At 64.5% G+C, this 24,753-nt stretch overlaps 3 protein-coding genes across 3 annotated transcripts in view; 2 read left to right on the top strand and 1 right to left on the bottom strand.

The window, feature by feature from the left end:
* The first annotated feature begins 200 nt into the window (after positions 1-200).
* Positions 201-6,935, top strand: CS (citrate synthase). Its single transcript, XM_054004637.1, has 11 exons — positions 201-380; positions 2,314-2,361; positions 2,912-3,019; positions 3,117-3,182; positions 3,257-3,388; positions 3,668-3,856; positions 3,950-4,149; positions 4,369-4,498; positions 5,179-5,280; positions 5,357-5,566; positions 6,159-6,935. The coding sequence occupies exons 1-11, from the start codon at positions 327-329 to the stop codon at positions 6,327-6,329; spliced, it is 1,410 nt and encodes a 469-aa protein (XP_053860612.1). The 5' UTR covers positions 201-326; the 3' UTR covers positions 6,330-6,935.
* Positions 6,936-7,077: 142 nt separating this feature from the next.
* On the bottom strand, positions 7,078-12,136 carry COQ10A (coenzyme Q10A). Its single transcript, XM_054004638.1, has 5 exons — positions 12,035-12,136; positions 10,128-10,268; positions 9,070-9,262; positions 8,155-8,256; positions 7,078-8,068 (listed from the first exon to the last, which is right to left on the bottom strand). Exons 1-5 carry the CDS (start codon positions 12,112-12,114, stop codon positions 7,901-7,903), a joined length of 684 nt encoding a protein of 227 aa, XP_053860613.1. The 5' UTR covers positions 12,115-12,136; the 3' UTR covers positions 7,078-7,900.
* Positions 12,137-13,371: 1,235 nt separating this feature from the next.
* The window catches only part of ANKRD52 (ankyrin repeat domain 52), a 46,477-nt gene continuing 35,095 nt past the window's right edge, over positions 13,372-24,753 (top strand). Inside the window, exons 1-7 of the mRNA XM_054004607.1 lie at positions 13,372-13,478; positions 17,294-17,377; positions 18,116-18,194; positions 18,939-19,009; positions 20,659-20,859; positions 22,259-22,346; positions 23,240-23,382. Coding sequence (XP_053860582.1) covers positions 13,452-13,478; positions 17,294-17,377; positions 18,116-18,194; positions 18,939-19,009; positions 20,659-20,859; positions 22,259-22,346; positions 23,240-23,382 — 693 coding nt within the window. The 5' untranslated portion in view covers positions 13,372-13,451. The remainder of the gene's footprint in view (positions 13,479-17,293; positions 17,378-18,115; positions 18,195-18,938; positions 19,010-20,658; positions 20,860-22,258; positions 22,347-23,239; positions 23,383-24,753) is intronic.

The following is a 24,753-nucleotide window of genomic DNA, read 5'->3' on the forward strand; positions in this document are numbered from 1 at the left end:
GGTGACGTCACGAGAGGGGGCGGGCACCCCCTCACCCCACCCCTGGTCCTGATCAGGCGAATGCGGCGGCCACCTATAGCTTGCGCCCCCCGCCACTTCATTAGCGTGGCCCCGCCCCGCGGCGCGCCACTTGGCCAATAGTAAGTGGCTCTGCCCCGAGAGGGGGCGGGGTTATGCTAATAACCAGCGCCGCGCTCCGCCCCGCCCTCACGTTGAGGACCCCCGGCCGCCGCCGCTCCGGCCCCGCTCCCGCCCCGGTCCCGCTCCCGGCCCCGCTCCCGGTCCCGGCCCCGTTCAGCCCCGGCCTGTCCCGTCCCGGTACCGCCATGACGCTCCTCGCCGCCGGCAGCCGGGCGGCCGCGCGCCTCCGCGGGCCCAAGGTGAGCGCGCCCGGCCCGGCCTCGCCGCGCCTTAAAGGGGCGACGCCGCGGGGGGAAGGGAGAGCGGGGGGGGTCCGGTTCTTAAAGGGGCGACGCGGGGGGCGCTGCCTTAAAGGGGCCGCGCGGCGGCGGCGGAGGAGGGGGGATGGGACCGGGGTGACCGGGATCGCGACCGGGAGCGGGATCGGGATGGGGACCGGGGTGGGCGCGGGGCCGCAGCGGCAGCACGTGGTGGGAGCCGGCGCCGGGCGCTCCCGCCGCAGCCTTCTCAGCGCCGGGGGCACCGGGAGTGGCTCGGGGAGCTCCGGGCCCGGTCCGCGCCCGGGGGGCTCCGCTGCTGCCTCAACCCCGTGTCGGGGCCTCCGCCCCGGGGCAGCCCCGCTGGGGGTTCCGGTTCCTCGTTGTGCCGCGCTGGGCTTGGGGGGTCCGGGACGCCCCCCGGGAACCCCGCACCGGCCCCGGGAGCCCGCGCCCGGTGGCACCGGCAGTCGGGGGGGTGGAGGCGGGGACCGTCCCCACCGCCACCGCCCTTCCCCAGCGTCCCGGTGCCGTAGAGGACACCGGGGTCACAGCGAGGGGACCCCCATGCTTGCCGAGCGCCGGTACCGGGCCGGGGCGGCCCCGGCCCCTCCGCTCTGTTTGCCTTGGCCGCGGCCCCGGCGTTTCGTAACGGGCGTTGCGGTGTCTTTATCGACCGGGCGATATTTTGGGATATTCGCCATGCCCCACTTAGCCCTGCTCTCCCGTCAAACCGGGCGGACCGGAGCCGCCCCCCCGGCTTGAGCCGTGATCCCGACCCTCCTCCTCCTCCCCTCGGCCTCACCCCGCCGCCTCGAGCCGCGGAGCCCCCGCAGCCCCGAGCACAACGGGAGCCCCCGGAGGGTCCCGGCGTGCCCCCGCACTCCCCCCGGCCGGTGCCCGGTGTCCCCGCCGACACGTGTGACCTTGAGCCAGCGGCACCGCGGTGACAGCGGGACGAGCCGTGGGGACCCCCAAAACGGGGCGACACGGGGGTGACACACCGGGGGGAGCGGGGGGGGGAAGGTGACGGGGCCCCCGCGGCGGCGGCAGCGGCCGCCTTGACCTTGGGCTTCCCGCTGCCGCCTCCATTGTTCCGCCGGCATTTTCCCTTCCCGGAGCCGCCTGTTGCGGGGGGACGCGGCCTCGCCACCTGCCACGGCCACACCGGGCCCACCGGGGACCCCCTGGCCGGGCCGGGGGCTCGCGGGGGGCCGGGGGACACCGGGGGGGTGGGGGGGGGGGTCGCTGCAGCGCGGCCCCCCCGCGTCCTCCCGGCAGCCAGTGGGAAAACCGAGTCATGTTCTGGCTCTGCCGCAGGCGCTGCCGCAGCTCCCGGCCCCGGGGAGTCTCCGGGTGTCCCTGTGGATGGCAGCCCCGGTGTCCCCCGGTGTCCCCCAGCCCCCGTTGCCCGGCGGGGCGGGCGAGCGCGGTGTCCCCGCGGCGGGCGCTGCCAGGCCCGGGGTGTGTTCCCGGGGAGTCCCCGCGGTTCCCGGTTCCCACGCGTGGGCGAGGAACAAAGTTCGGATTCCCCGGCTCAGGAAAACCGCGGCCGTGCCTGGCCGGGCGCGGCTCCAGGAAGGAGAAGGCGGCCGCGTTCCCCGTGCCAGGCCCGGCTCCGGCTGCGAGGGCAGCGCGGGGCCGCCCCGGCTGATCCCGGCTCGGCTGATCCCGGCCCGGCTGATCCCGGCTCGGCTGATCCCGGCTCGGCTGATCCCGGCCCGGCTGATCCCGGCTCGGCTGATCCCGGCTCTTGGCCGCGCCCGCCTGGGCGAGTGAAGCGCCCCTGGTGTCCTTGGGAACCGGGGTCTCAGCTCCTGCCACGGTGCTGGTGGGGGGCTCGTCTGGCTGCACCCCCCCACAAAAGAGGCTCTGCCCTGGTGACAGGGGGGTCTCTGTGTCCCTTGTCCCACAGAATGCACCGTGTGTCCTCTTCGCTGCTCGCCACGCCAGCACCGCCACGGTAAGGGGGGTCCTCTCCTGTGACCCCTGTCCTGTCACCTGTTCTCTTCTCCTGACTCCTCTTCCCTGTGGCTGCCTCTCCTGAGACCCCTCTCCAAGGGGAGGCCCTTCAGTTGTCATCCTCTTTCCTGTCCCTGTCTCTCTTTTGTCACCCCCTCTGCCATGAACCCCCCTCTCCTGTCACCCCATCCACTCTCCTCCAATGGGAGCTCTCTTTCCTGTCACCCCCCTTTCCTGTCACCCCCCTTCCTGTGGCCCCCTCTCCTCTCACCCCTCTTCAAGGGGGGGACCCTCTCTCATCACCCTCTCTCCTGTCACCCCCTTTCCTGTCCCCTCTCTCCAAGGGGAGCTCCTGTTCTATTGCCCCTTCTCCTGTCACCCTCTTTCCTGTCCCCATCTCTTTTGTCACCCTCTTTCCCATCACCCCTCTCCAGGGGGAGTCCCCTCTCCTGTCACCCTCTCAGTCGTCACACCTTTTCCTTGTCCCTCTTCTTCTGTCACCCCTGCCCTGTGCTCAGCCCCCACGTCACATCCCTGTCCCTCGTCCCCAGAACCTCAAAGACGTCTTGGCCACCATGATCCCCAAGGAGCAGGCGAAGATCAAGAGCTTCCGGCAGCAGCACGGCAGCACGGCCATCGGGCAGATCACGGTGGACATGGTGAGTGTGCGGCCGCACCGGGGCCACCGGGGCCACCGGGGCCACCGGGCCCTGCCGCCGCCGCCGCCCCTCACCGCGGCCTCCCGGCCCTTTCCAGGTGTACGGCGGCATGAGGGGCATGAAAGGGCTGATCTACGAGACCTCCGTGCTGGATCCTGACGAGGTAGGGCCCCGTCCCACCCCATCCCGTCCCCGTCCCACCCGGCTCCGGCCCCGCTGACGCTCCCGGCTCCGCAGGGCATCCGCTTCCGTGGCTACAGCATTCCCGAGTGCCAGAAGAAGCTGCCCAAAGCTGCGGGGGGAGAGGAGCCACTGCCCGAGGGGCTCTTCTGGCTGCTGGTGACTGGAGAAATCCCAACCCAGGAGCAGGTACCACCAGCAGGGGGCTGGCAAACGGCTGAGGGGGGTCTGGCAGCCCCCAGACCCAGGAGGGGAATGGCAAACGGCTGAGGGGGGTCTGGCAGCCCCCAGACCCAGGAGGGGAATGGCAAACGGCTGAGGGGGTCTGGCAGCCCCCAGACCCAGGAGGGGAATGGCAAACGGCTGAGGGGGGTCTGGCAGCCCCCAGACCCAGGAGGGGAATGGCAAACGGCTGAGGGGCTCTGGCAGCCCCAGGCCCTGCAGCTCAGCCCCGGCGTGTCCCCGTAGGTGACCTGGCTGTCCCGGGAGTGGGCCAAGCGTGCAGCTCTGCCCTCCCACGTGGTGACCATGCTGGACAACTTCCCCACCAACCTGCACCCCATGTCCCAGCTGAGCGCCGCCGTCACCGCCCTCAACAGCGAGAGCAAGTTCGCCCGCGCCTACGCCGAGGGCATCCACCGCGCCAAGTACTGGGAGGTACGGGGGGAGCTGCTGCCCCAGCGCTGACTTTTGGGGGTGGATTGGGGTGCAGGGGGTCGGGGGAGCACGGTCTCACCCCGCTGGTCCCAGTTTGTGTACGAGGACGCCATGGACCTGATCGCGAAGCTGCCGTGCGTGGCCGCCAAGATCTACCGCAACCTGTACCGCGAGGGCAGCGGCATCGGGGCCATCGACCCCAACCTCGACTGGTCCCACAACTTCACCAACATGCTGGGCTACACCGACCCCCAGTTCATCGAGCTGATGCGGCTCTACCTCACCATCCACAGGTACGGAGCTGGGAGCTGCACCTGGAGCAGCTGGGGACGTGGAGTAGGCGGGGGTTTGGCCCCGAACATGCCCGGGCTGCTCCTGGGGTGTCACCGGGAGCAGGCAGGGCTGGGGTGGGGCTGAACCGGGCTGGCAACACCGTGCTCCCCACCCCCAAAATGCTGTGAAAGGTGTTTGGTGGGGCTGGGGGAGTCCTGATGGCCCTCTCACCCCGGCAGTGACCACGAGGGAGGGAATGTGAGTGCCCACACGAGCCACCTCGTGGGCAGCGCCTTGTCTGACCCGTACCTCGCCTTCGCCGCCGCCATGAACGGGCTGGCCGGGCCCCTGCACGGCCTCGCCAACCAGGTGGGCACTGCTCCCTGCCCAGTGTGTCCCTCTCCCTGTCTGTCCCTCTCCCTGTCACTCTGTCCATGTTCTTCTCCCTGTCTCTCTCCCTGTCCATGTGTCCCTCTCCCTGTCTGTCTCTCATGTTCATGTATCCCTCTGCCTGTCCCTCTCCCTGTTGGTTTGTCCCTCTCCCCATCCTGTTCATGTGTCCCTCTCCTTGTCCATGTGTCCCTCTGTCCCTCTCCCCATCCACGTGTCCATCTGTCCCTCTCCCCATCCATGGATCCCTCTCCCCATCCTCGTGTCCCTCTGTCCCTCTCCCCATCTCCAATGTCCCTCTCCCCATCCATGGATCCCTCTCCCCGTGTCCCTCTGTCCGTTTCCCTGTGTCCCTCTGTCCCTGTCCCTCTCCCCATGTCCCCGTGTCCCTCTGTCCCTCTCCCCGTGTCCCTCTGTCCGTCTCCCCATTCTCGTGTCCCTCTGTCCCTCTCCCCATCTCCAATGTCCCTCTCCCCATCCATGGATCCCTCTCCCCATGTCCCTCTGTCCCTTTCCCCGTGTCCCTCTGTCCCTCTCCCCATCCCCGTGTCCCTCTGTCCCTTTCCCCGTGTCCCTCTGTCCCTCTCCCCGTGTCCCTCTGTCCCTCTCCCCGTCCATCTCCCCGTCCATCCCTGGCCTCACTCCGGCCATTCCCACAGGAGGTGCTGCTCTGGCTCACGGACCTGCAGAAGGAGCTGGGCAAGGACGTGTCGGACGAGAAGCTGCGGGATTTCATCTGGAACACGCTCAACTCGGGCAGGGTGAGGCTCGGGGCCGTGCTGGGGCTCGGGGCCGTGCTGGGGGTCAGGAGCAGGCCCTGAGCCCCCGTCCCTGCAGGTGGTGCCGGGCTACGGGCACGCGGTGCTGCGGAAGACGGACCCGCGCTACACCTGCCAGCGGGAGTTCGCCCTCAAGCACCTGCCCAAGGACCCCCTGTTCAAGCTCGTGGCGCAGCTCTACAAGATCGTCCCCAACGTGCTGCTGGAGCAGGGCAAGGCCAAGAACCCCTGGCCCAACGTGGATGCCCACAGCGGGGTCCTGCTGCAGGTGAGCCAGGGTCCTCTGTCCCTTTGCCTGGTTGTGTCCCTCTGTCATGTCTGTCCCTTTTCCCTGTCAGTCTGTCCTTTTCCCTGTCCATGTATCCCTTTCTATCTTCATATCCCTCTCCCTGTTCTGTCTGTCCTTCCTCCTGTCCATGGGTCCTTCTCCCTCTCTGTTCTCCTCCCTGTCAGTGTGTCCCTCTCCCTGTACTGTGTGTCCTCTGTGTCCCTCTCTCTGTCCTGTGTCCCTCTCTCTGTTCTCTTTCCTGTCTATGTGTCCCTGTCCTGCCTGTCCCTTTCCCTGTCCTGTATGTCCCTCTCCCTGTTTGTGCGTCCCTCTCCCTGTGTGTCCTCTCTGTCCTGTGTGTCCCTCTCTCTGTTCTCCTCCCTGTCTGTGTGTCCCTCTCCCTGTCCCATCCCTCCCTCTCCCAGCCTGTTCCTCTCCCCATCCACCCACCCCTCACCCTGTTGCTCTCTCCCTCTCCTTGTCCATTTGTCCCTGTCCCACCTGTCCCTTCTCCTGTCCTGTCTGTCCCTCTCCCTGTGCCCTGGGGGGCTCCTGGCTGCCCCCTGCCCACGCCGAGCCCCTGTCCCCGCAGTACTACGGCATGAAGGAGATGAATTACTACACGGTGCTCTTCGGGGTGTCGCGGGCCCTGGGCGTCCTCTCGCAGCTCATCTGGAGCCGGGCGCTGGGATTCCCCCTGGAGCGACCCAAATCCATGAGCACCAAGGGCCTCATGCAGCTCGTGGGCTACAAATCCGGCTAAAGAAGGGACGGGGACAGGGCTCCCCCAGGGAACGCCGCGCTGCCGGGCCCGGCCCGGACGCCCTCGGCACTGAACCCCCCTCGGGGCCCCCCCACCCCAGCTGCTCCCCCTCCCCCCCCACCCGCCTTGGGGAGGGGCAGAGGCAGCCCTGGGGTCCCCCCCCCCAGCCCCACACCCAGATCCCCTGCCCTGGTGGGGTGTGGGGGGCGCTCCCGTGCCCCCTCCCCACCCCAGCAGCTCTCACTGCGCACACTGGGAGCCCCCCCCCCCCAGGCTCCCCACACTTGGAGCCCCCCCCCCGGCTCCCCCACTGCTGGGCTGGGGGGGCTCCTGGGGGGGGGGTGGGGGGCACAGCCCCCGCTGCAGCCCCCCGAGAGGGGTTCAGTCCAGCCCCGTGTCCGGGCCCCCGCAGGGACTCGATACACTCCTCCCCGGCCGCGCCCCCGTGTTTGTGTGACCCCCTTCCCCCCCTTCCCCCCTGCCTGAAGCCCCCGGGAGCCAGAGCTGGGACCCCCCCCCCGGGCCCCCACCCCGGCTCCTCGCAGCTCTCGGGCACTTCTGTACAAACAACAACAAAAATGCAAAATAAATGTTTTTATTAACAAACCCCCAGCCTCCCACCTCCCTGCCCGAAGCGGGGGGGGTCAGGGGATGGTGCCCCCACCCCACCCGGGGGTCTCAGCATGCAGCCCCCCCCCCCCCCCCCCAGAATCCCCCCTCCCGTGCTGAATGAGGACCAGGAGGCTGCTGACCCTTGGAAAATTCTCTTTATTGGCCTGGCAAAGCCCGCCCTTCCTCGGGCAGCACGGCCAGGACAGGCTCGGGGGGCTCGGGGAGCCCCTCACCCCCCCGGGGGGGCTTCGTGGTGGGGGTGGGGGGGAAACTGAGGCCTTCCCATCCCCCCCCCCCCCCAGTGAGGAACCGCGAGTGGGGCCGGGGGGGCGCTGGGGGTGGGGTCGGAACCGTGTGGGTCCCTGCGGAGGGTGCTGGGGTGGGGGGCAGCGGGGGGGGGGCAGCGGGAGCCGCCCCCTCCCCACCCTGTGCGTGTGGCTTGTGCAAAGTGTGCGACGGCTCGGGGGGCTCCTCCCTGCGCCGGCTCCTTCCCTTTTGTTCCTGGAAGAGCTGGGGAGGAAGCGGAGGGGGGGTCCCAGCAGCTTCCCCCCCCCCTCACCAAACCCCCCCACCCCGTTCCTCCGGCTCTCCCGGAGCACGGCGGGGCCCAGGCACCGGAGCTGCCCCCGCCGGGGCCCTCCGGCCTGGCCGAGGAGTTTAAAAACAACCAAAACAACCAAAAATAAAAGGGTTAAAAAAAAAAAAGAAAAAAAAAAAAGAAGAAGAAAAAGAAACAAGAAACGCAACCAAAAAAAAAAAACAAAAAAACAAACAAGAACTAAAATATTAAAACCCCAAATCAGCTGCAAAACCAGGGAGTCCAGCGCCGGGACGCAGCTCCTGGGACCGGGGCTCACGGCAGCCCCGGGGGCGTTGAGGCAACAGCAGCGCAAACGCATTTATCGAATAAATATTTCTGGGGGGTGGGCACAGTCCGGGGGTGCCCGGCCCGGCCGCCCTCACGTCTGGTGCACCTCGTGGAACATCAGCTCCCGGGGGATGCGGGTCTCGGGCCCGAAGTTCTTGGCCGCGCGGCGCTCGAAGGCGGCCACCATCTGCTTGACCACCTCATCGAAGAACACGGTGGCCAGCTGGGAGTGCAGCAGGGAGCGGAACTCGAAGGAGATCTGGGCAGGAGGAGGAGGAGGAGAGCAGGTGAGCCCCGGCGGGTGAGCCCCGCCCTCCCCGGGGGGGGGCCCGGGCGGGGTCGTACCGAGAAATCCACGGTGCTGGTGCGGGGGTAGCCGGGGATGCCGGGGCTGAAGCGCCAGTTGGTCTCCAGGTGGTTGAAGAGGCGCCCGTCGGTGCAGACGGCCTGGGCAGGGGAAAAGGGGATGCTCAGGGGGCCTGGCAGACCCAGGGTTAGGGAACCCTCCAGGCTGGAAACCCCTCCTGGCTCCAGCCCAACCTGGGATCCCCCAGAGAGCCACATCCCGGACACCTCCAGGGATGGGCACTGCAAACTTCCCTGGGCACTTCCAGTGCCTGACAGCTTTTTCCATGGGGAAATTCCAACCTGAACCTCCCCTGGAACAATTTGAGGCTGTTTTCCCTTCTCCTGTTCTTCCCTGCGAGAAGATCTTGACCTCACCCCAGCTCTGCTCTCCCATCATGGAGTTGTGGGGTGAAAATTCCCCTCTGAGCCTCCTTTTCTCCAGGCAGCTCCAAAGCCTGAGCACCTTTTCCACGAGGAAATTCCTCGTGATGTCCACCCTGAACCTCTCCTGGAGGAATTTTTGGCTGTTCCCTCTCACCCTGGGAAACAGATCCCTGAGAACAGATCCCGACCCTACTCTCCTGTCAGGGAGTTGTGGGGTGAAAACTCCCCTGTGAACCTCCCTTTCTCCAGGCAGTTCCAGAGCCTGAGCACCTTTTCCAGGAGGAAATTCCTCCTGATGTCCACCCTGAACCTCTCCTGGAGGGATTTGGGGCTGTTCCTTCTCCTCCTGCTGTTCCCTGGGAACAGATCCCCATTCCTCTCTCCCATCATGGAGTTGTGGGGTGGAAATTCCCCTCGGAGCCTCCTTCCCTGCAGGCTGAGCCCCTTTCCCAGCTCCCTCAGGGCCTCTCCAGACCTTTCCCCAGCTCTGGCCGCACTCCTGGTGTCCAGCCCTTGCTCCCAGCTCACCTTGACGAGGTGGGGCCGCACCAGGGTGACGATGGAGGTGTAGCGCTCCAGCACGGGCGGGAACCCCACCTCCAGCTGCGCCTTGACGTGGCCCGAGCGCCGCGACACCACCACGGACTTCTTGCACCAGGGCACGAAGTTCTTGTAGTCCTCCACGTTGGCCACCACGTCGTACATCTCCTGCATGGAGTACCTGCGGCAGAGACGGGGTTGGGATGGGGCTGGGATTGGGGTTGGGGTCAGGGCTGGGATTGGGGTCGGGGCTGGGATTGGGATTGAGGTCGAGGCTGGGATTGGTCTTGGGTCAGGGTTGGAATTGGGGTTGGGGTCAGCGTTGGGATTGGGGTTGGGGTCAGCGTTGGGATTGGGGTTGGGGTCAGCGTTGGGATTGGGGTCGAGGCTGGGATTGGGGCTGGGATTGGGGTTGGGTTGGGGTCAGAGCTGGCATTGGGGTTGGGGTTGGAATTGGGTTTGGGACTGGAATTTAAGTTGGGTTGGGATTTGGGTTGGAATTGGGGCTGGGGTTGGGGGCCAGGGCTGGGGTTGGGATTGGGGTCAGGGGCAAAGTTGGAGCTGGGGCTGGAGCTCCTGCTTAAGGTCAGAGTTGGAGCCGGGGCTGGGGTTGAACAGGAAGGGGTAGGGGCTGGGGTTGGGGTTTTGGGGTCGGGATTGGGGCTGAGATGGAGATTGGAGCCGTGTTTGGTGCTGGGATTGGGGCTGGGAACTGGGACTGGGGTCAGGATTAAAGGCTGGGGCTGGGATTAGGATTGGGCTGGGAGCTGGGACTTGGGGTCAGGATCAGGGCTGGGGTCAGGCTCAGGGCTGGGGCTGGGGTCAGGCTCAGGGCTGGGGCTGGGATTAGGATTGGGCTGGGAGCTGGGATTAGGGTTGGGCTGGGAGCTGGGATTAGGGTTGGGCTGGGAGCTGGGATTAGGGTTGGGCTGGGAGCTGGGATTAGGTTGGGCTGGGAGCTGGGATTAGGGCCGGCTCAGGGCTGGGGCTGGGGCTGGGGTCAGGCTCAGGATCAGCGCCGGGGCCGGGCTGGCAGCCTCACCCACCCGATGATGCGGCGCTCCGAGTACTCCTTGCGCTTGTTGGTGAGGTTGAGGAAGCCCCGGCTGGGCTGGGCTCGGGGCTCCCCGGCCGCGGGGCACGGCCGGCCCGGCCGGGCGAGCCGGAGCCCGCACGGGGCCGTGTGCCTGGGGGGACAGCGCTGTCACCGGCAGCACCGGGACCCGGGGCAGCACCGGGACCCGGGGCCCTTCCTGGTGGACAAGGGCCCCTCCCGAGCTTCCCAAATTCCTTCCAGGGCTTCCCAAATCCCTCCAGAGCCTCACAGGTCCCTACAGAGCTTCCCAAATCCTTCCAGAGCCTCACAGGCCCCTCCAGAGCTTCCCAGGTCCCTCCAGAACTTCCCAAATTCCTTCCAGAGCTTCCCAAATCCCTCCAGAGCCTACAGGCCCCTCCAGAGCTTCCCAAATCCTTCCAGAGCCTCACAGGCCCCTCCAGAGCTTCCCAGGTCCCTCCAGAACTTCCCAAATTCCTTCCAGAGCTTCCCAAATTCCTTCTAGAGCTACCCAAATCCCTCCAGAGCCTCACAGACCCTTCCAGAGCTTCCCAAATCCTTCCAGAGCTTCCCAGGTCCCTCCAGAGCCTCACAGACCCCTCCAGAGCTTCCCAGGTCCCTCCAGAGCTTCCCAAATTCCTTCCAGATCTTCCCAAATCCTTCCAGAGCTTCTCAGGTCCGCTCCAGAATCTCACAAGCCCCTTAGAGCTTCCCAAATCCCTCCAGAACTTCCCAGGTCCCTACAGAGCTTCGCAAATTCCTTCTAGAGCTACCCAAATCCCTCCAGAGCCTCACAGACCCCTCCAGAACTTCCCAAATTCCTTCCAGAGCTTCCCAAATTCCTTCTAGAGCTTCCCAGGCCCCTCCAGAGCTTCCCAAATTCCTTCCAGAGCTTCCCAGGTCCTTCCAGAGCCTCACAGGCCCCTCCAGACCATCCCAAGCCCATTCCCACCTGGCCTGGGTCCCTTCCCAATGAACTCTGATCCCTTCCAGCCCTTCCCTGCTCCTTTCTGGACTGGCCCAGGTCCCTTCCAGACAATCCCAAGCCCCTTCCAGACCAATCCAGATCCCTCCAGACCACCCCAGGTCCCTTCCACACAGCCCAGGGTCCCTTTCCGAGCACTCCCTGTCCCTTCCTGGCCACCCCAGGTCCCTCCAGACCTTCCCGGGCCGGGAATCCCGGCTGGGGGCTCCGGGCCGGTGCCGGGGCTGATGCCAGGGCTGTGGCTGGCAGGAGGAGGAGGAGGAGGAAGGCCGGGAAACCCGACCTGGGGACACCTAATCCCGGCGGGGCCAAGTGCCCGCTGCCCCCCCGGCCCCGTCCCGTCCCTCCGGTGTCGCTCCAGGGGGGAGATCCCGCCTTTCCCACGGGAATTGTCCCCACCGGAGCCACCGGAGCCACCGGGGGCGGCCGGTCCCGCTCGTGTCCCCCGAGCAGAGGTCACAGCCGCGGCCGCACGGCCGGGTGACCTCGGCACTGTCCCCTCGCCCGGTGACACCGGCGCCCGACCCCGCCGGGGCTCGGCGACCCCGCGGGCGGCGGCGGCACCGGCCCGGTCCCGGTGTCCCCACGCGGGGTTTGCTCCAAGGTCAGACACCCCCAGCGAGCGTTCCCCACCCAGCGGCCTTCCACGGGAACCGGGAGAGCGGCACCGCCGGCACCGCCGACCCCGCAGCCCCGGGACCCCCGGGCCGGCCCCGCCGGGACCCCCCGGCTCCGCCAAGGTGCCCCCGGACCCCCCCCCCCCACCCCGCGGGGGCCGGGAGCGCGGCCAGGCCCGGAGGAGCCCCCGCAGCACGATCGCCTCCCGGGGCCCGCCCCGGTGTCCCCGGGGCCGGTGTGACCTCCGGGCCCCGCTCGCCCGGGGGCCGCCGCCCCGCGGGGCCGCCGCCGCTCACCTGCCGGGCGGGGCCGCCGCGGCCCGCAGGCGCTGCCGCGCCCCGAGCTGGAGGGCGGCGCGGAGCCGCCGGGCCGCCATGACCGGGCCGGGACCGGGGCCGGGCCGGAACCGGGACCGGGCCGGGACGCGGCGCCGCCGCCGCCCTGACCTCTCACCCCGTGACGTCACCGCGTCGCCATAGCGCCGGGTACGTCACGGGGCGGGGCGAGGCGACGCCTCCCGAGCGAGGAACGATGGGAGTTGTAGTCGGAGGGTGCGCGGGGCACCATGGGAAATGTAGTGCGGGCCGGGGCTGCGGCTGCTCCGGGACCGGGAGCAACCGGGAGCAACCGGGAGCAACCGGGGCTGCCCCAACCGGGGCTGGGCTCTGCCCCAGGGGGCGCACGGCCCCGCATCCCACGTGTGCCCCCGGTCCGTGGGTCCGGAGAGGGGCGGGGAGCCGCCGGTGCCGTGTCCCGGTAAGGGCCCCGCTCCGAACTGGGCAGAGGAGCCGAGAGACCGGGAATTCACCGTGGCTGCGGGAACCGTGTGGCCCAGTGCCTCCCAGTGCAGCCCAGCACATCCCAGTGCCTCCCAGTGCAGCCCAGTCCAGTCCAGTATTACCCAGTGCCAACCAGTCCCAGCCAGCACAGCCCAGTCCAGTTCAGCCCAGCACATCCCAGTTCCTCCCAGTACATCCCAGTTCAGCCCAGGGAATCCACCACCAGCTCCCAGCCCGACACAGTTCCCGGTGCCGGCCCGGCCCCGCTCGGAGCTGCAGCCGGGCCCGTGACCCCCCCCGAGCCCCGGGACCCTCGCCCGGAGGTCACGGGATGGGTTTGGACCGGGGGAGTCACTCAGGGACCCCCCAGAACCAAGAGCAGCTGCCTCGGGTTGGAATTCCCTCCGGAGAGACCCCACAGGGGGATGGAGGTGGCGAATGAGACCCCCGAGACCCTCTCCCACTGCCCCAGTGCCCTTTGGGCCGGGGACGCCGCTGTCCCGGGACCCCCTGGGACCCCCAGGACCACCGGGGGATGTGGTTCCCACCGGACAGACCCCACAGAGGGATGGAAGTGGCACACGGGGACCCCCGGGGTTACCGACAGCTGATCCTGGATGCGATTCCCACCGGGGACACCCCGGAGCGGGTCAGAGCAGCGACCCCCGGGACCCTCTCCCACCGCCCCGCCGCCCCTCGGGCCGGGGCAGCCGCTGCCGGGAGACCCCCGGCCACTTCCCCCGTGGACCCCCGTCCGGCCGGGCGATGCCGCTGCCCCGGGGCCGCCCCCGCTGCCGCTGCCCCCGTCGGCGGCGGCGCTCCGGGGCGGTGGGCGGCGCATCCCCGGCGCTCCATCCCCGCCCCGCAGCCGCCAGAGCGGAGCCGCCGCGGCCGGACCCGATGCCGGGAGCTGGGCGCTGAGGGCGGCCCCGACATGGGGGTTCTCAGCATCACGGACCAGGTACGGCCGCCGCCCCGTCCTCCCCTCCCTGCTCCCGCCCGCCGCCGCCGCCGCGCCGCGCCCGGGCCGCGCCGCTACGGCAGCCCGGGGATGTGCGGCCTAGCGCGGCTCCGCCACCGGGCCCGGCCCGGCGCCGCCCCAGGCCGCGGGCCCCGCTCCGCCGAGCCCTCCCCGCCGCTCCCGGCCCCGCCGCAGCCCCGGGACGGGTCGGGGTCGCCGCTCGCAGCCGCTCCGGTCGTGCCCGCCGGGCCCAGCGCGGCCGGGACGGCCCGGGCCGGCAGCGGGAGAGCCCCGGGGATGGGAGGCTCGGGAGAGACTCCTCGGGCCGGGAACGGGAGAAACGCGGGGTTCTCTGGGCCGCGGATGTGAAGCATGAAAGGTGGATCCTGCCCCGGGAGAGCCCCGGGAGTGGGACCACGGAACCGGGAACGGCGGAGCCCCCGCGATGGGACATCCCGGCTCGGGAACGGGAGAGCCCTGGGGCTGGGACACCCGCGTTGGGAATGGGAGAAGGCCGGGAATGGGACCCCGGCCCGGGAATGTGAAGCATCACAGGGGGATCCTGCCCCGGGAGAGCCCCGGGGATGGGACCCCCTGGTCCTGGGGACCCTCGGGAGGGACCCCCTGGCCCGGGGACCGCGGAGCATCGAGGGGAGATCCCGGTCCTGGGACCTCCCCGGCCCGGGAACGGCGGAGCCCGCAGGGATGGGACATCCCGGTCCGGGAACGGGAGAACCCCGGGGTTGGGACAGCTGGGTCAGGAATGGCAGAACCCCGGGGATGGGCCCGTGGAGCAGGAACGGCAGAGCTCCCGGGAATGGGACCCCGGGATTGGGAACGGGAGAACCCCGGGAATGGCAGAACTCTAGGAATGGGAGAATCTTGGGAATGGCAGAAGCTCAGGACTGGGATCCCCCGGCCCTGGAATGGGAGAATCGCAGGAATGGGACACCGGGATCGGGAACGGCAGAACCCGCAGGGATTGAACATCCTGACTCGGGAATGGGAGATCCCTGGGGTTGGGACACCTGGATTGGGAGCAGGAGAACCCCGGGAATGGCAGAATCCTGGGAATGGGATTCCCCTGCCTTGGAATGGGAGAATCCTGGGAATGGGACCCGTGGATCAGGAACAGGAGATTGCTGAGGTTAGGATACCTGGATCGGGGACAGGAGAACCCCAGGAATGGCAGAACCCCGGGAACGGGAGAACCCTGGGATTGGGAGAACCCCAGGAATGGGACCCCTGGATTGAGAACAGGAGAATCCTGGGATTGGCAGAACCCCGGGAATGGCAGAACCCTGGCAATAGGAGAAGCCCAGGATTGGGATCTCTCAGCCCTGGAACGGGAGAATCCAGGGAATGGGACACCGGGATTGTGAACAGGAGATCCCCGGGGTTCAGGCACCTGGGTCAGGAGATGGAGAATCCCGGGAATGGCAGAACCCCAGGAATGGCAGAACCCCAAGAATGGGACGGGAGAATCCCAGGAATGGGACACCGGGATCAGGAACAGGAGATTCCAGGAATGGGAGAATCCTGGGAATGGCAGAACCCCAGGAAAAGGAGAACCCCAGGATTGGGATCTCCTGGATCGGGGAGTTCAGAGCATCAAGGGGGGACCCCAACCCCGGGACCCCTGGGATGGGACCCCGGCCCCGCTGCGCTTCCTGCTGCCTCCCCAGCAGCTCCTGGGTTTTAGGGGTACCCCTGGGCTGCAGGGCGGCCTCAGGGGGGTTTTGGGGACACCTGTGGGGTGTGGGGTGTTCTCATCGAGGTTTTGGGGCACCCTCGGGGCGCAGGATTTCCCCGAGGAGTTTTGGGGGTACCCTTGGTGTGTAGGTTGTCCCCATCAGGTTTTGGGGACACTCTTGGGGTGCAGAGTGTCCCTGTCATGTTTTAGGGACAAATGTGGGGTTCAGAGTGTTCTCATCAGGTTTTGGGGACACTCTTGGGGTGCAGAGTGTCCCTGTCATGTTTTAGGGACAAATGTGGGGTTCAGAGTGTTCCCATCAGGTTTTGGGTACCCCCCTGTGTGGCTGTGCTGTCCCCAGAGCTGTGACCCCGGGGTCACCTGGGCTCGGAGCCCCTTTTACCCACGGATTTCCCCAAAAGCTCCTTTGTCCCCTGGATTTTGGGGTCAGGGGCTGCCAGAGCCCCCCAACCCCAACCCCACACCAAGCCCTGATTCGCTCCTGCTGTAAATCCAGGGATGAATTTTGGAGCCCTGGGAAGAGCTGAGGATGAGGGGGATGAAAAAAGGGGGAATTTGGGGTTGGGAGGGGATGAAGGAAGGGGGAGGATCTGTGGGATCAGCCTCTGATTTAAACAGAATTTCATTTTTTGGGATACCCCAACCATTCCCCTCTCTGACTTTTTTGGGGCACCATTGGTGTTTTCCAGCCTTTCCCAAAATATTTTTTTTTTTGATTAAAAAACCCTTTTTAAAAAAAAAATATCTTAACAAGTGATGCTGAGGCTGCTGCATTCCAGGGGGATGAGGCAGCCTTGCCCTGACCCAGGATGTGTTCCCGGGGTTGGAAATGCCCTTTAAATTTGGGATGAGGCAGGGCTGGGAAGGGATCACTGCCAGACAGAGCTCAGAGAGGCTGGAAAAAAGCAAAATTTGCTCATTTTGAGCTTTAAATTTGCCTTGGGGGATCACAGCACCCAAATCCCTCCATCCCAAAAAGCCTCAGCGGGGCCGTGTGGGGTGAGGCAGCAATTGGGGGGTGCTGAGCATCCCAAGAGCAGCTCAGCCCCTGGTTTTTTGGCAGAAAAATGGAATTTTTAGGTGTGGGAACAAGGAAGGGGGTCAGTTCCAGAGGGGTTTGGGGCTGTGGCCAAATTTTGGGTGGCAGGAGCTGGAGCCTCAAGAGCTGAGCTCTGGTCACGGAGAGCAACAGGTAACTTTTCCATCCTGGGAAAAAAAAACTGTGAAAAGATCAGAAAAAAGAATAAGAGACAATTCTTAGCTCAATTTGTTCCACCTGGTATTGAGAACACAAGAAATGTATGATAGAAATTTGTTTACCAAGGAGCAGTTTCTTAATTAACCGATAGGAATAGTGTTTTAATTAAAGACCCGTCAGTTCCACTGGGGTGAAGGAGGTGCTGGTGTGGGGCTGCAGCTGTGTCCCCTGTCACTGTCACCTCTCCTTGTGTCCTGTCACTGTCACCCCCTGTTCCAGCTGTGTCCCCTGTCACTGTCACCACTCGTTGTGTCCCCTGTCACTGTCACCCCCTGTTCCAGCTGTGTCCCCTGTCACTGTCACCACTCGTTGTGTCCCTTTTTACTGTCACCCCTTGTTGTGTCACTGTCACCCCCCATTCCAGCTGTGTCCCCTGTCACTGTCACCTCTCCTTGTGTCCCCTGTCACCTCTCCTTGTGTCCTGTCACTGTCACCCCCCTGTTCCAGCTGTGTCCCCTGTCACTGTCACCTCTCCTTGTGTCCCCTGTCACTGTCTCTCCTCGTTCCAGCTGTGTCCCCTGTCACTGTCACCCCTTGTTGTGTCACTGTCACCCCCTGTTCCAGCTGTGTCCCCTGTCACTGTCACCCCTTGTTGTGTCACTGTCACCCCCCGTTCCAGCTGTGTCCCCTGTCACTGTCACCTCTCCTTGTGTCCCCTGTCACTGTCACCCCCCGTTTCAGCTGTGTCCCCTGTCACTGTCACCCCTCCTTGTGTCCTGTCACTGTCACCCCCTGTTCCAGCTGTGTCCCCTGTCACTGTCACCCCTCGTTCCAGCTGTGTCCCCTGTCACTGTCACCTCTCCTTGTGTCCCCTGTCACTGTCACCTCTCCTGTCCCTTGCAGCCCCCTCTGGTCCAAGCCATCTTCAACCGGGATGTGGAGGAGGTTCGGTCGCTGCTCAATCAGAAGGAGAACATCAATGTACTGGTGAGGGCTCTGCTGCTGCTCCCCAGATCCTTCCTGGCCCTCCCTCGGGGCTCCCCAAATCCATCCCATCCCATCCCCATCCCCATCCCATTCCATTTCCATTCCAATTTCCATCCCCATCCCATCCCATTTCCATCCCATCCCCATCTCCATCCCTCTCTTGGTGCTTCCAGAATTGTTTTTAATCCCTCACCTGGTGCTCCCCAAAATCCTTCCCAACTTCATCCCTCTCCCAGGGCTCCCTAAATCCCTCCCATCCCCATCCCTTGCCTGGTGCTCCCCAAATCTTTCCCATCCCCATTCCCAGCCACATCCCAGCCTCTCCCAGCCCTTCCCATCCCTTTCCCAGCCTCTCCCTGCCCTCTCCCAGCTTTTCCCACCCTCTCCCAGCCCTTCCCAGCCCCATCCCAGTCTCTCCCATTTCTCTCCCAGCCCCATCCCAGTCTCTCCCAGCTTTTCCCAACCCTTTCCCGGCTCCATCCCATCCTTTCCCAGTCTCCCATCCTTTCCCAGTCTCCCATCCTTTCCCTGCCCTCTCCCAGTCTTTCCCAACTCTCTCCCATCCTTTCCCAGCCTCTCCCATCCTTTCCCATCCCTCTCCCAGCCCCATCACAGTCTCTCCCAGTCTCTCCCAGCCCCATCCCAGTATCTCCCAGCCTCTCCCAGTCTCTCCCAGCCCCATCCCAGTCTCTCCCAGCCCTCCAAGCTCACGGATGTGTTTTCCCCGTGCCCCTCCAGGACCAGGAACGCCGGACGCCGCTCCACGCTGCTGCCTACATCGGAGACGTTGCAATCCTCGAGCTGCTCATCCTGTCAGGTGAGAGCCAGGAGCCCCCCAAAATCTGGGGCGCAGCAGGACGGGCTCTGCTCCCCTCCAGAGCAACCAGGGGTGGAGTTGGGAATGGTGCCACCATCCTAAAAGGTTTCCACATCTTGGAACCAAAATAGCCGAGGTGGAGACAGAGCCAGGAGGGGGATGTGGGGTGCTGGAGGAAGAAGGGGATGCTCAGAGGAACAGTTCCACTTGATCCCAGAGAAAATCCCCCAAAATCTGTGGGGTGCTGGAGGAGGGCAATGCTCAGAGGAGCAGTTCCACTTGGTCCTGGAGAAAATCCCCCAAAATCTGTGGGGTGCTGGAGGAGGGCAATGCTCAGAGGAGCAGTTCCACTTGGTCCCAGAGAAAATCCCCCAAAATCTGTGGGGTTTTGCTCAGTTTTGGGTTGTGGCACCCGTCACCCTCCCCATTTGAGTTCTGTGTGTTGAGGTTTGAGTGTCCCCATCTGCTCCTCGCCCTCGGGAGCCTCAGGAGGAGAGGGGGAACCCCGAGGCTGCCCTGATCCTGTGTAACCCCATCAGGGTCTGCTGATCTGTGATCTGATTGGTCATTAAACAACTTTCGCCAGAATCTAATTAAGCAATCACTTCAGGTAAACCAAATTCCGCATGGGGAAAACAAAGGAGCAGAGCTAAAGATTATTTCCTCTTCTCCAAGAAATCCTGAGGGACGGGATTTTGTCCGAATTCTGTCCAGAGGATGTGAATGTCACTTGTGTCCCCACAGGTGCTAATGTGAACGCCAAGGACACGGTGTGGCTGACGCCGCTGCACCGCGCCGCGGCCTCTCGCCACGAGGTGGGTGCTCTGGGAGGGGAGAAACCCTGTGGGAACGGGGCTGCTGGGGGACAAAAGGGATTTTCTCCTCCCCTTTCCCCTCTTTTGGGGTTTGGCGAATGCAAAAAGTTCTGGAGAGAGCTGGAAAAAAAAATTCTCCTTGGTTGCCTTCCCTCCATCGCCCAGGGATTTCCCTGCTGCATCTCTGGGGGTTTGGGGGTTTGGACGCCCCCATTGTGTCTCTGGGAATTTGGGGGTTTGGGCACACCCATTGCTTGTCTGGGAATTTGGGGGTTTGGGCACCCCCACTGATTCTCTGGGGGTTTGGGGGTTTGGACATCCCCGTTGTATCTCTGGGAATTTGGGGGTTTGGGGGCTTGGACACACCCATTACTTCTCTGGGAATTTGGGGGTTTGGGCACCCCTGCTGCTGATTCTCTGGGAATTTGGGGGTTTGGGTACCCCCATTGATTCTCTGGGGGTTTGGACACCCCTGCTGCTGCTTATCTGGGAATTTGGGGGTTTGGGCACCCTCATTTTTCCACCTGGGAAGTTCTGACCTGCCCAGCTCCCCAGAGGAACCTTGCCAAAATGCTTTCCCTGCCTCTGTGGGGTGGCTGGGTTGGTTTTTTGGGGCGCTGGCAGTGAAGTTCCATGGGGTTGGGGTCCCTGGAAGCTCTGCCCTGATGGCAGAGGGAGGGCAAGCCTTGAAGCCAAAGCCTCGGCAGGAGCACGGGGAAATAAATGTCAAATGTAGGTCAGTGGGTCAGGTTTGTCATCCCCCGGGCCCCGCTGAGTCACTGGGGAACGTTCACTCCCGGTTCCTCACGTGGTTCTTCCCGTGGCTCTGGGGTTTTCCTTCCCCCAGCCAGGATTCCCGGCTGGGATCGGGTGGGATGAGCCCACCTGGCTCAGGTCCCACCTGCAAACGGAGCTGGAGCAGCCCAGGTGAGGGTGGGGCATTCACAGAATCCCAGGAGGTTTGAGCTCGGGAAAGATCTCCAAGTCCAAGCTGGGACTGATCCCCACCAGGGCCCTGGAACCTCAGGGATGGGGACTCCAAACCTCCCTGGGCAGCTCCAAAGCCTGAGCACCTTTTCCATGAGGAAATTCCTCCTGATGTCCACCCTGAACCTCTCCTGGAGGGATTTGGGGCTGTTCCTTCTCCTCCTGCTGTTCCTGGGTGCAGATCCCGACCCCGCTCTCCCATCAGGGAGTTGTGGGGTGGAAATTCCCCTCGGAGCCTCCTTCCCTGCAGGCTGAGCCCCTTTCCCAGCTCCCTCAGGGCCTCTCCAGACCCTTGTCCTGCTGCTCCAGCCCTTCCCCAGCTCTGGCCACGCTCCAGCCCCTCGATGTCTGTGTGGCCGGGAGGGCCCAGGGCTGGACCCGGCACTGGGGGGGCCCCAGCAGTGCCAGCACAGGGGGACAATCCCTGTGCCCATGGCTGGGACAGCCCAGGTGCCATCCTGGCCACACCAGTCCAACCCCAGGGCCTTTCCCAGTGGGAATATCCCTTCTCCCAGCTCTCACACTTGGAGAGAAACCCCCACCCGTGGCTTCAGGGACACAGAGAGCTCCTTCCCTTGGGGGAAATCCCACAGCTCTGGGATCACCAGGGACTGGGATGTGGGGCTCGTGCCCGAGCCTTTCTGTGCTCTGCCACCCCACAGAAAGCCCTCCACCTGCTCCTGAAGCACTCGGCCGATGTCAACGCCCGCGACAAGCACTGGCAGACGCCGCTGCACGTGGCCGCGGCCAACCGGGCCACCAAGTGCGTGGAGGCGCTGGTGCCGCTGCTCAGCACCGTCAACGTGGCCGACCGCACCGGGCGCACGGCGCTGCACCACGCCGTGCACAGCGGCCACCTCGAGGTGCGACGGGGACAGGGTGGGCAGCAGGGACACGGGGGCGGACAGGGATGTCGGGGTGGGCAGCAGGGACGTGGGGGTGGACAGGGATGTCAGGGTGGGCAGGGATGGGGTGGGCAGCAGGGACACGGGGGCAGACAGGGATGTCAGGGTGGGCAGCAGGGACACGGGGGTGGACAGGGATGTCAGGGTGGCAGGGATGGGGTGGGCAGCAGGGACACGGGGGCGGACAGGGATGTCAGGGTGGGCAGCAGGGACACGGGGGCGGACAGGGATGTCGGGGTGGGCAGGGATGGGGTGGGCAGCAGGGACACGGGGGTGGACAGGGATGTCAGGGTGGACAGGGATGTCGGGGTGGGCAGCAGGGACGTGGGGGTGGACAGGGATGTCAGGGTGGCAGGGATGGGGTGGGCAGCAGGGACATTTGGGGTGGACAGGGATGTCAGGGTGGGCAGCAGGGACACGGGGGTGGACAGGGATGTCAGGGTGGGCAGCAGGGACACGGGGGTGGACAGGGATGTCAGGGTGGCAGGGATGGGGTGGGCAGCAGGGACATTTGGGGTGGACAGGGATGTCAGGGTGGGCAGCAGGGACACGGGGGCGGACAGGGATGTCAGGGTGGGCAGGGATGGGGTGGGCAGCAGGGACGTGGGGGTGGACAGGGATGTCAGGGTGGGCACCAGGGACATTGGGGCGGACAGGGATGTCAGGGTGGCAGGGGCATTGGGGTGGGCACGGACATTGGGGTGGGCAGCAAGGACATCAGGGTGGGGAGGGATGGGGTGGGCACCAGGGACAGTTGGGGGCAGGGACATTGGGGTGGGCAGGGACATCAGGATGGGCAGGGATGGGGTAGGCAGCAGGGACATTTGGAGTGGACAGGGACAATTGGGGTGGGCACCAGGGACATTGGGGCGGACAGGGATGTCAGGGTGGCAGGGATGTTGGGGTGGGCAGCAGGGACATTGAGGTGGGCACGGACATTGGGGTGGGCAGCAAGGACATCAGGGTGGGCAAGGACATTGAAGTGGGCAGGGACATTGGGGTAGGCAGCAGGGACAGGAGTGGGCAGAGATAGGGGTGGATTGGGACATCAGCGTGTGGATGGTGGTTGGGGTGGGCATCAGGGACATTGAGGTGGATAGGGACAAGGGTGGGCAGATACATCAGGATGGGCAGGGACAGGGGTGGACAGGGATGTCAGGGTGGGCAGCAGGGACATTGGGGTGGGCAGGGATGGGGTGGGGACGGTAGTTTGGGATGGGCAGGGATGTCAGGGTGGCAGGGATGTTGGGGTGGGTAGGGACAGGGGTGGGCAGCAGGGACTTTGGGGTGTACTGGGGCATTGGGGTGGGCAGGGCCATCGGGGTGGCCCCGCTCACGCTGTCCCCACACCCCACAGATGGTGAACCTGCTGCTCAACAAAGGTGCCAGTCCCAGCACGTGTGACAAGAAGGACCGGCAGCCCCTGCACTGGGCGGCCTTCCTGGGTAGGTGCTCCCTGCTGGTTTCACCTCCTGCTCCTCCTCTCCTGCTCTCCCACTCCCTCTCTCCATCTCTCCCATCCTTTCCCTCCACCTCTCCCACTCCTCCTCCCCATCTCTCCCTTTTCTCCACCTCTTGCATCCCTTCTCACCATTTCCCCCCCATTCCTTCTCTCCATCTCTCCCTTCTCTCCATCGCCCTCATTTCCTCTGTCCACTTCTCCCATCCCTCCTCTCCATCTCTCCTGTTCCTCCTCTCCATCTCTCCTGTTCCTCCTCTCCATCTCTCCTGTTCCTCCTCTCCATCTCTCCTGTTCCTCCTTTCCACCTCTCCAATCCCACACGGATTCCCCTCCCTGTGTTTCCTGTCTGTCCCATGTCCCCCATCTCCCCATTTTTCCTCCTCTCCCCAGTATCCCCATCTTCCTGGTGTCCCCCATCTCCTTGATGTCCCCATCTCCCCATTTTTCCCCATCTCTCCCCATTTTTCCCCGTCTCTCCCCGGTGTCCCCATTTTTCCCCATCTCTCCATTTTCCCCATCTCTCCCCATTTTCCCCATCTCTCCATTTTTCCCCATCTCCCCATTTTCCCCATCTCTCCATTTTTCCCCATCTCTCCCCATTTTTCCCCATCTCCCCATTTTCCCCATCTCCCCATTTTTCCCCATCTCTCCCCGTTTTTCCCCATCTCTCCCCATTTTCCCCATCTCTTCCCATTTTTCCCCATCTCTCCCCATTTTCCCCATCTCTTCCCATTTTTCCCCGTCTCTCCCCGGTGTCCCCATTTTTCCCCATCTCTCCATTTTTCCCCATCTCTCCCCATTTTCCCCATCTCCCCATTTTTCCCCGTCTCCCCCGTGTCCCCGGTGCCGTGGTGCTGTCACAGCTGTCCCCCCCAGGTCACCTGGAGGTGCTGAAGCTGCTGGTGGCGCGCGGGGCCGATGTCATGTGCAAGGACAGGAAGGGTTACACGCTGCTGCACACGGCGGCCGCCAGCGGCCAGATCGAGGTCGTGCGTCACCTCCTCAGGCTGGGGGTGGAGGTGAGACCCCGGGACCTGCCCAGGGGGGCTCTGGGGCTGGGAGAGGTGGGGACAGGAGCTTTGGGTGGTGGCAGAAACCTTGGTGGTTCTCAAAATCCCAAATCCTTTGACTTCATCGCTTCTGCAGATCTAAATTCCATCACCCTGAGCAGTGACAGAAACCTTGGTCTGGTTCTCAGAATCCCAAATCCCAAATCCTTTGACTTCATCACTTCTGCAGATCTAAATTCCGTCACCCTGAGCAGTGACAGAAACCTTGGTGGTTCTCAGAATCCCAAATCCCAAATCCTTTGGACTTCGTCACTTCTGCAGATCCAAATTCCATCACCCTGAGCAGTGACAGAAACCTTGGTGGTTCTCAAAATCCCAAATCCCAAATCCTTTGGACTTCATCACTTCTGCAGATCCAAATTCCATCACCCTGAGCAGTGACAGAAACCTTGGTGGTCCTCAGTTGCCTTTTTCCCTCCTAAATCCTCAAATCCTCTGAATTTTGTTGATCCCTGAGATCAAGGAACCAAATTCATTTCCCCCTGGGTGGTTCTTGGCTGCCTTTTCCTTTCCAAATCCCAAATCCTCTGGACTTTGTTGCTTCTGCAGATCCCTGAACCAAATTCTGTCACCCTGAGCAGTGACAGGAGCCCTGGGTGGTTCTCAGCTGCCATTTCCCTCCTAAATCCCAAATCCTCTGGATTTTGTTGATTCCCTGAGATCAAGGAACCAAATTCCTTCCCTCTGGATGGTGACAGGATCCCAGGGCAGTGACAGAAGCTTTGGGTTCTCCTCATCCACCTTTCCCCATCTGGAACCCCCAAACCCCACAAATCCCATGGATCCCACAGATCCAATGGATCCCACGGGTCCCACAGATCCCACAGACACCGTGGACCCCACGGATCCCACAGATCCCGTGGATCCCCACAGACCCAATGGATCCCCTGGATCCCACAGACCCAATGGACCCTACAGACCCCACAGATCCTGTGGATCCCACAGATCCTGTGGATCCCATGGACATCACAGGCCCCAGGGACCCCACAGATCCCACAGACCCCGTGGATCCCCACGGACGCCACAGATCCCACAGACCCAATGGACCCCGCGGATCCCCACGGACCCCAGAGATCCCCTGGACCCCAGAGATCCCACAGACCCAATGGACCCCATGGACCCCAGAGATCCCACAGACCCAATGGACCCCATGGACCCCACAGATCCCCTGGACCCCACAGACCCAATGGACCCCACAGACCCCAGAGATCCCCACAGACCCAATGGACCCCACAGACCCCAGAGATCCCATGGACCCCAGAGATCCCACGGACCCCAGAGATCCCACAGACCCAATGGACCCCATGGACCCCACAGATC

Source organism: Vidua macroura, unplaced genomic scaffold, assembly GCF_024509145.1.
Source record: "Vidua macroura isolate BioBank_ID:100142 unplaced genomic scaffold, ASM2450914v1 whyUn_scaffold_107, whole genome shotgun sequence".
Classification (NCBI taxonomy): Eukaryota; Metazoa; Chordata; class Aves; order Passeriformes; family Viduidae; genus Vidua; species Vidua macroura.

What these genes read in the sequence shown, in the direction of transcription:
- CS (XM_054004637.1), top strand. Translation starts at nt 327, where the DNA reads ATGACGCTCCTCGCCGCCGGCAGCCGGGCGGCCGCGCGCCTCCGCGGG. An exon ending in GGCAGATCACGGTGGACATG is followed by an intron (nt 3,020 to 3,116) that starts GTGAGTGTGCGG and finishes GGCCCTTTCCAG; the next exon opens with GTGTACGGCGGCATGAGGGG. An exon ending in ACCGCGCCAAGTACTGGGAG is followed by an intron (nt 3,857 to 3,949) that starts GTACGGGGGGAG and finishes CGCTGGTCCCAG; the next exon opens with TTTGTGTACGAGGACGCCAT.
- COQ10A (XM_054004638.1), bottom strand. Translation starts at nt 12,114, where the DNA reads ATGGCGGCCCGGCGGCTCCGCGCCGCCCTCCAGCTCGGGGCGCGGCAG. An exon ending in TGCGGCCCCACCTCGTCAAG is followed by an intron (nt 8,257 to 9,069) that starts GTGAGCTGGGAG and finishes TCCCCTGCCCAG; the next exon opens with GCCGTCTGCACCGACGGGCG. An exon ending in CCAGCACCGTGGATTTCTCG is followed by an intron (nt 8,069 to 8,154) that starts GTACGACCCCGC and finishes CCTCCTGCCCAG; the next exon opens with ATCTCCTTCGAGTTCCGCTC.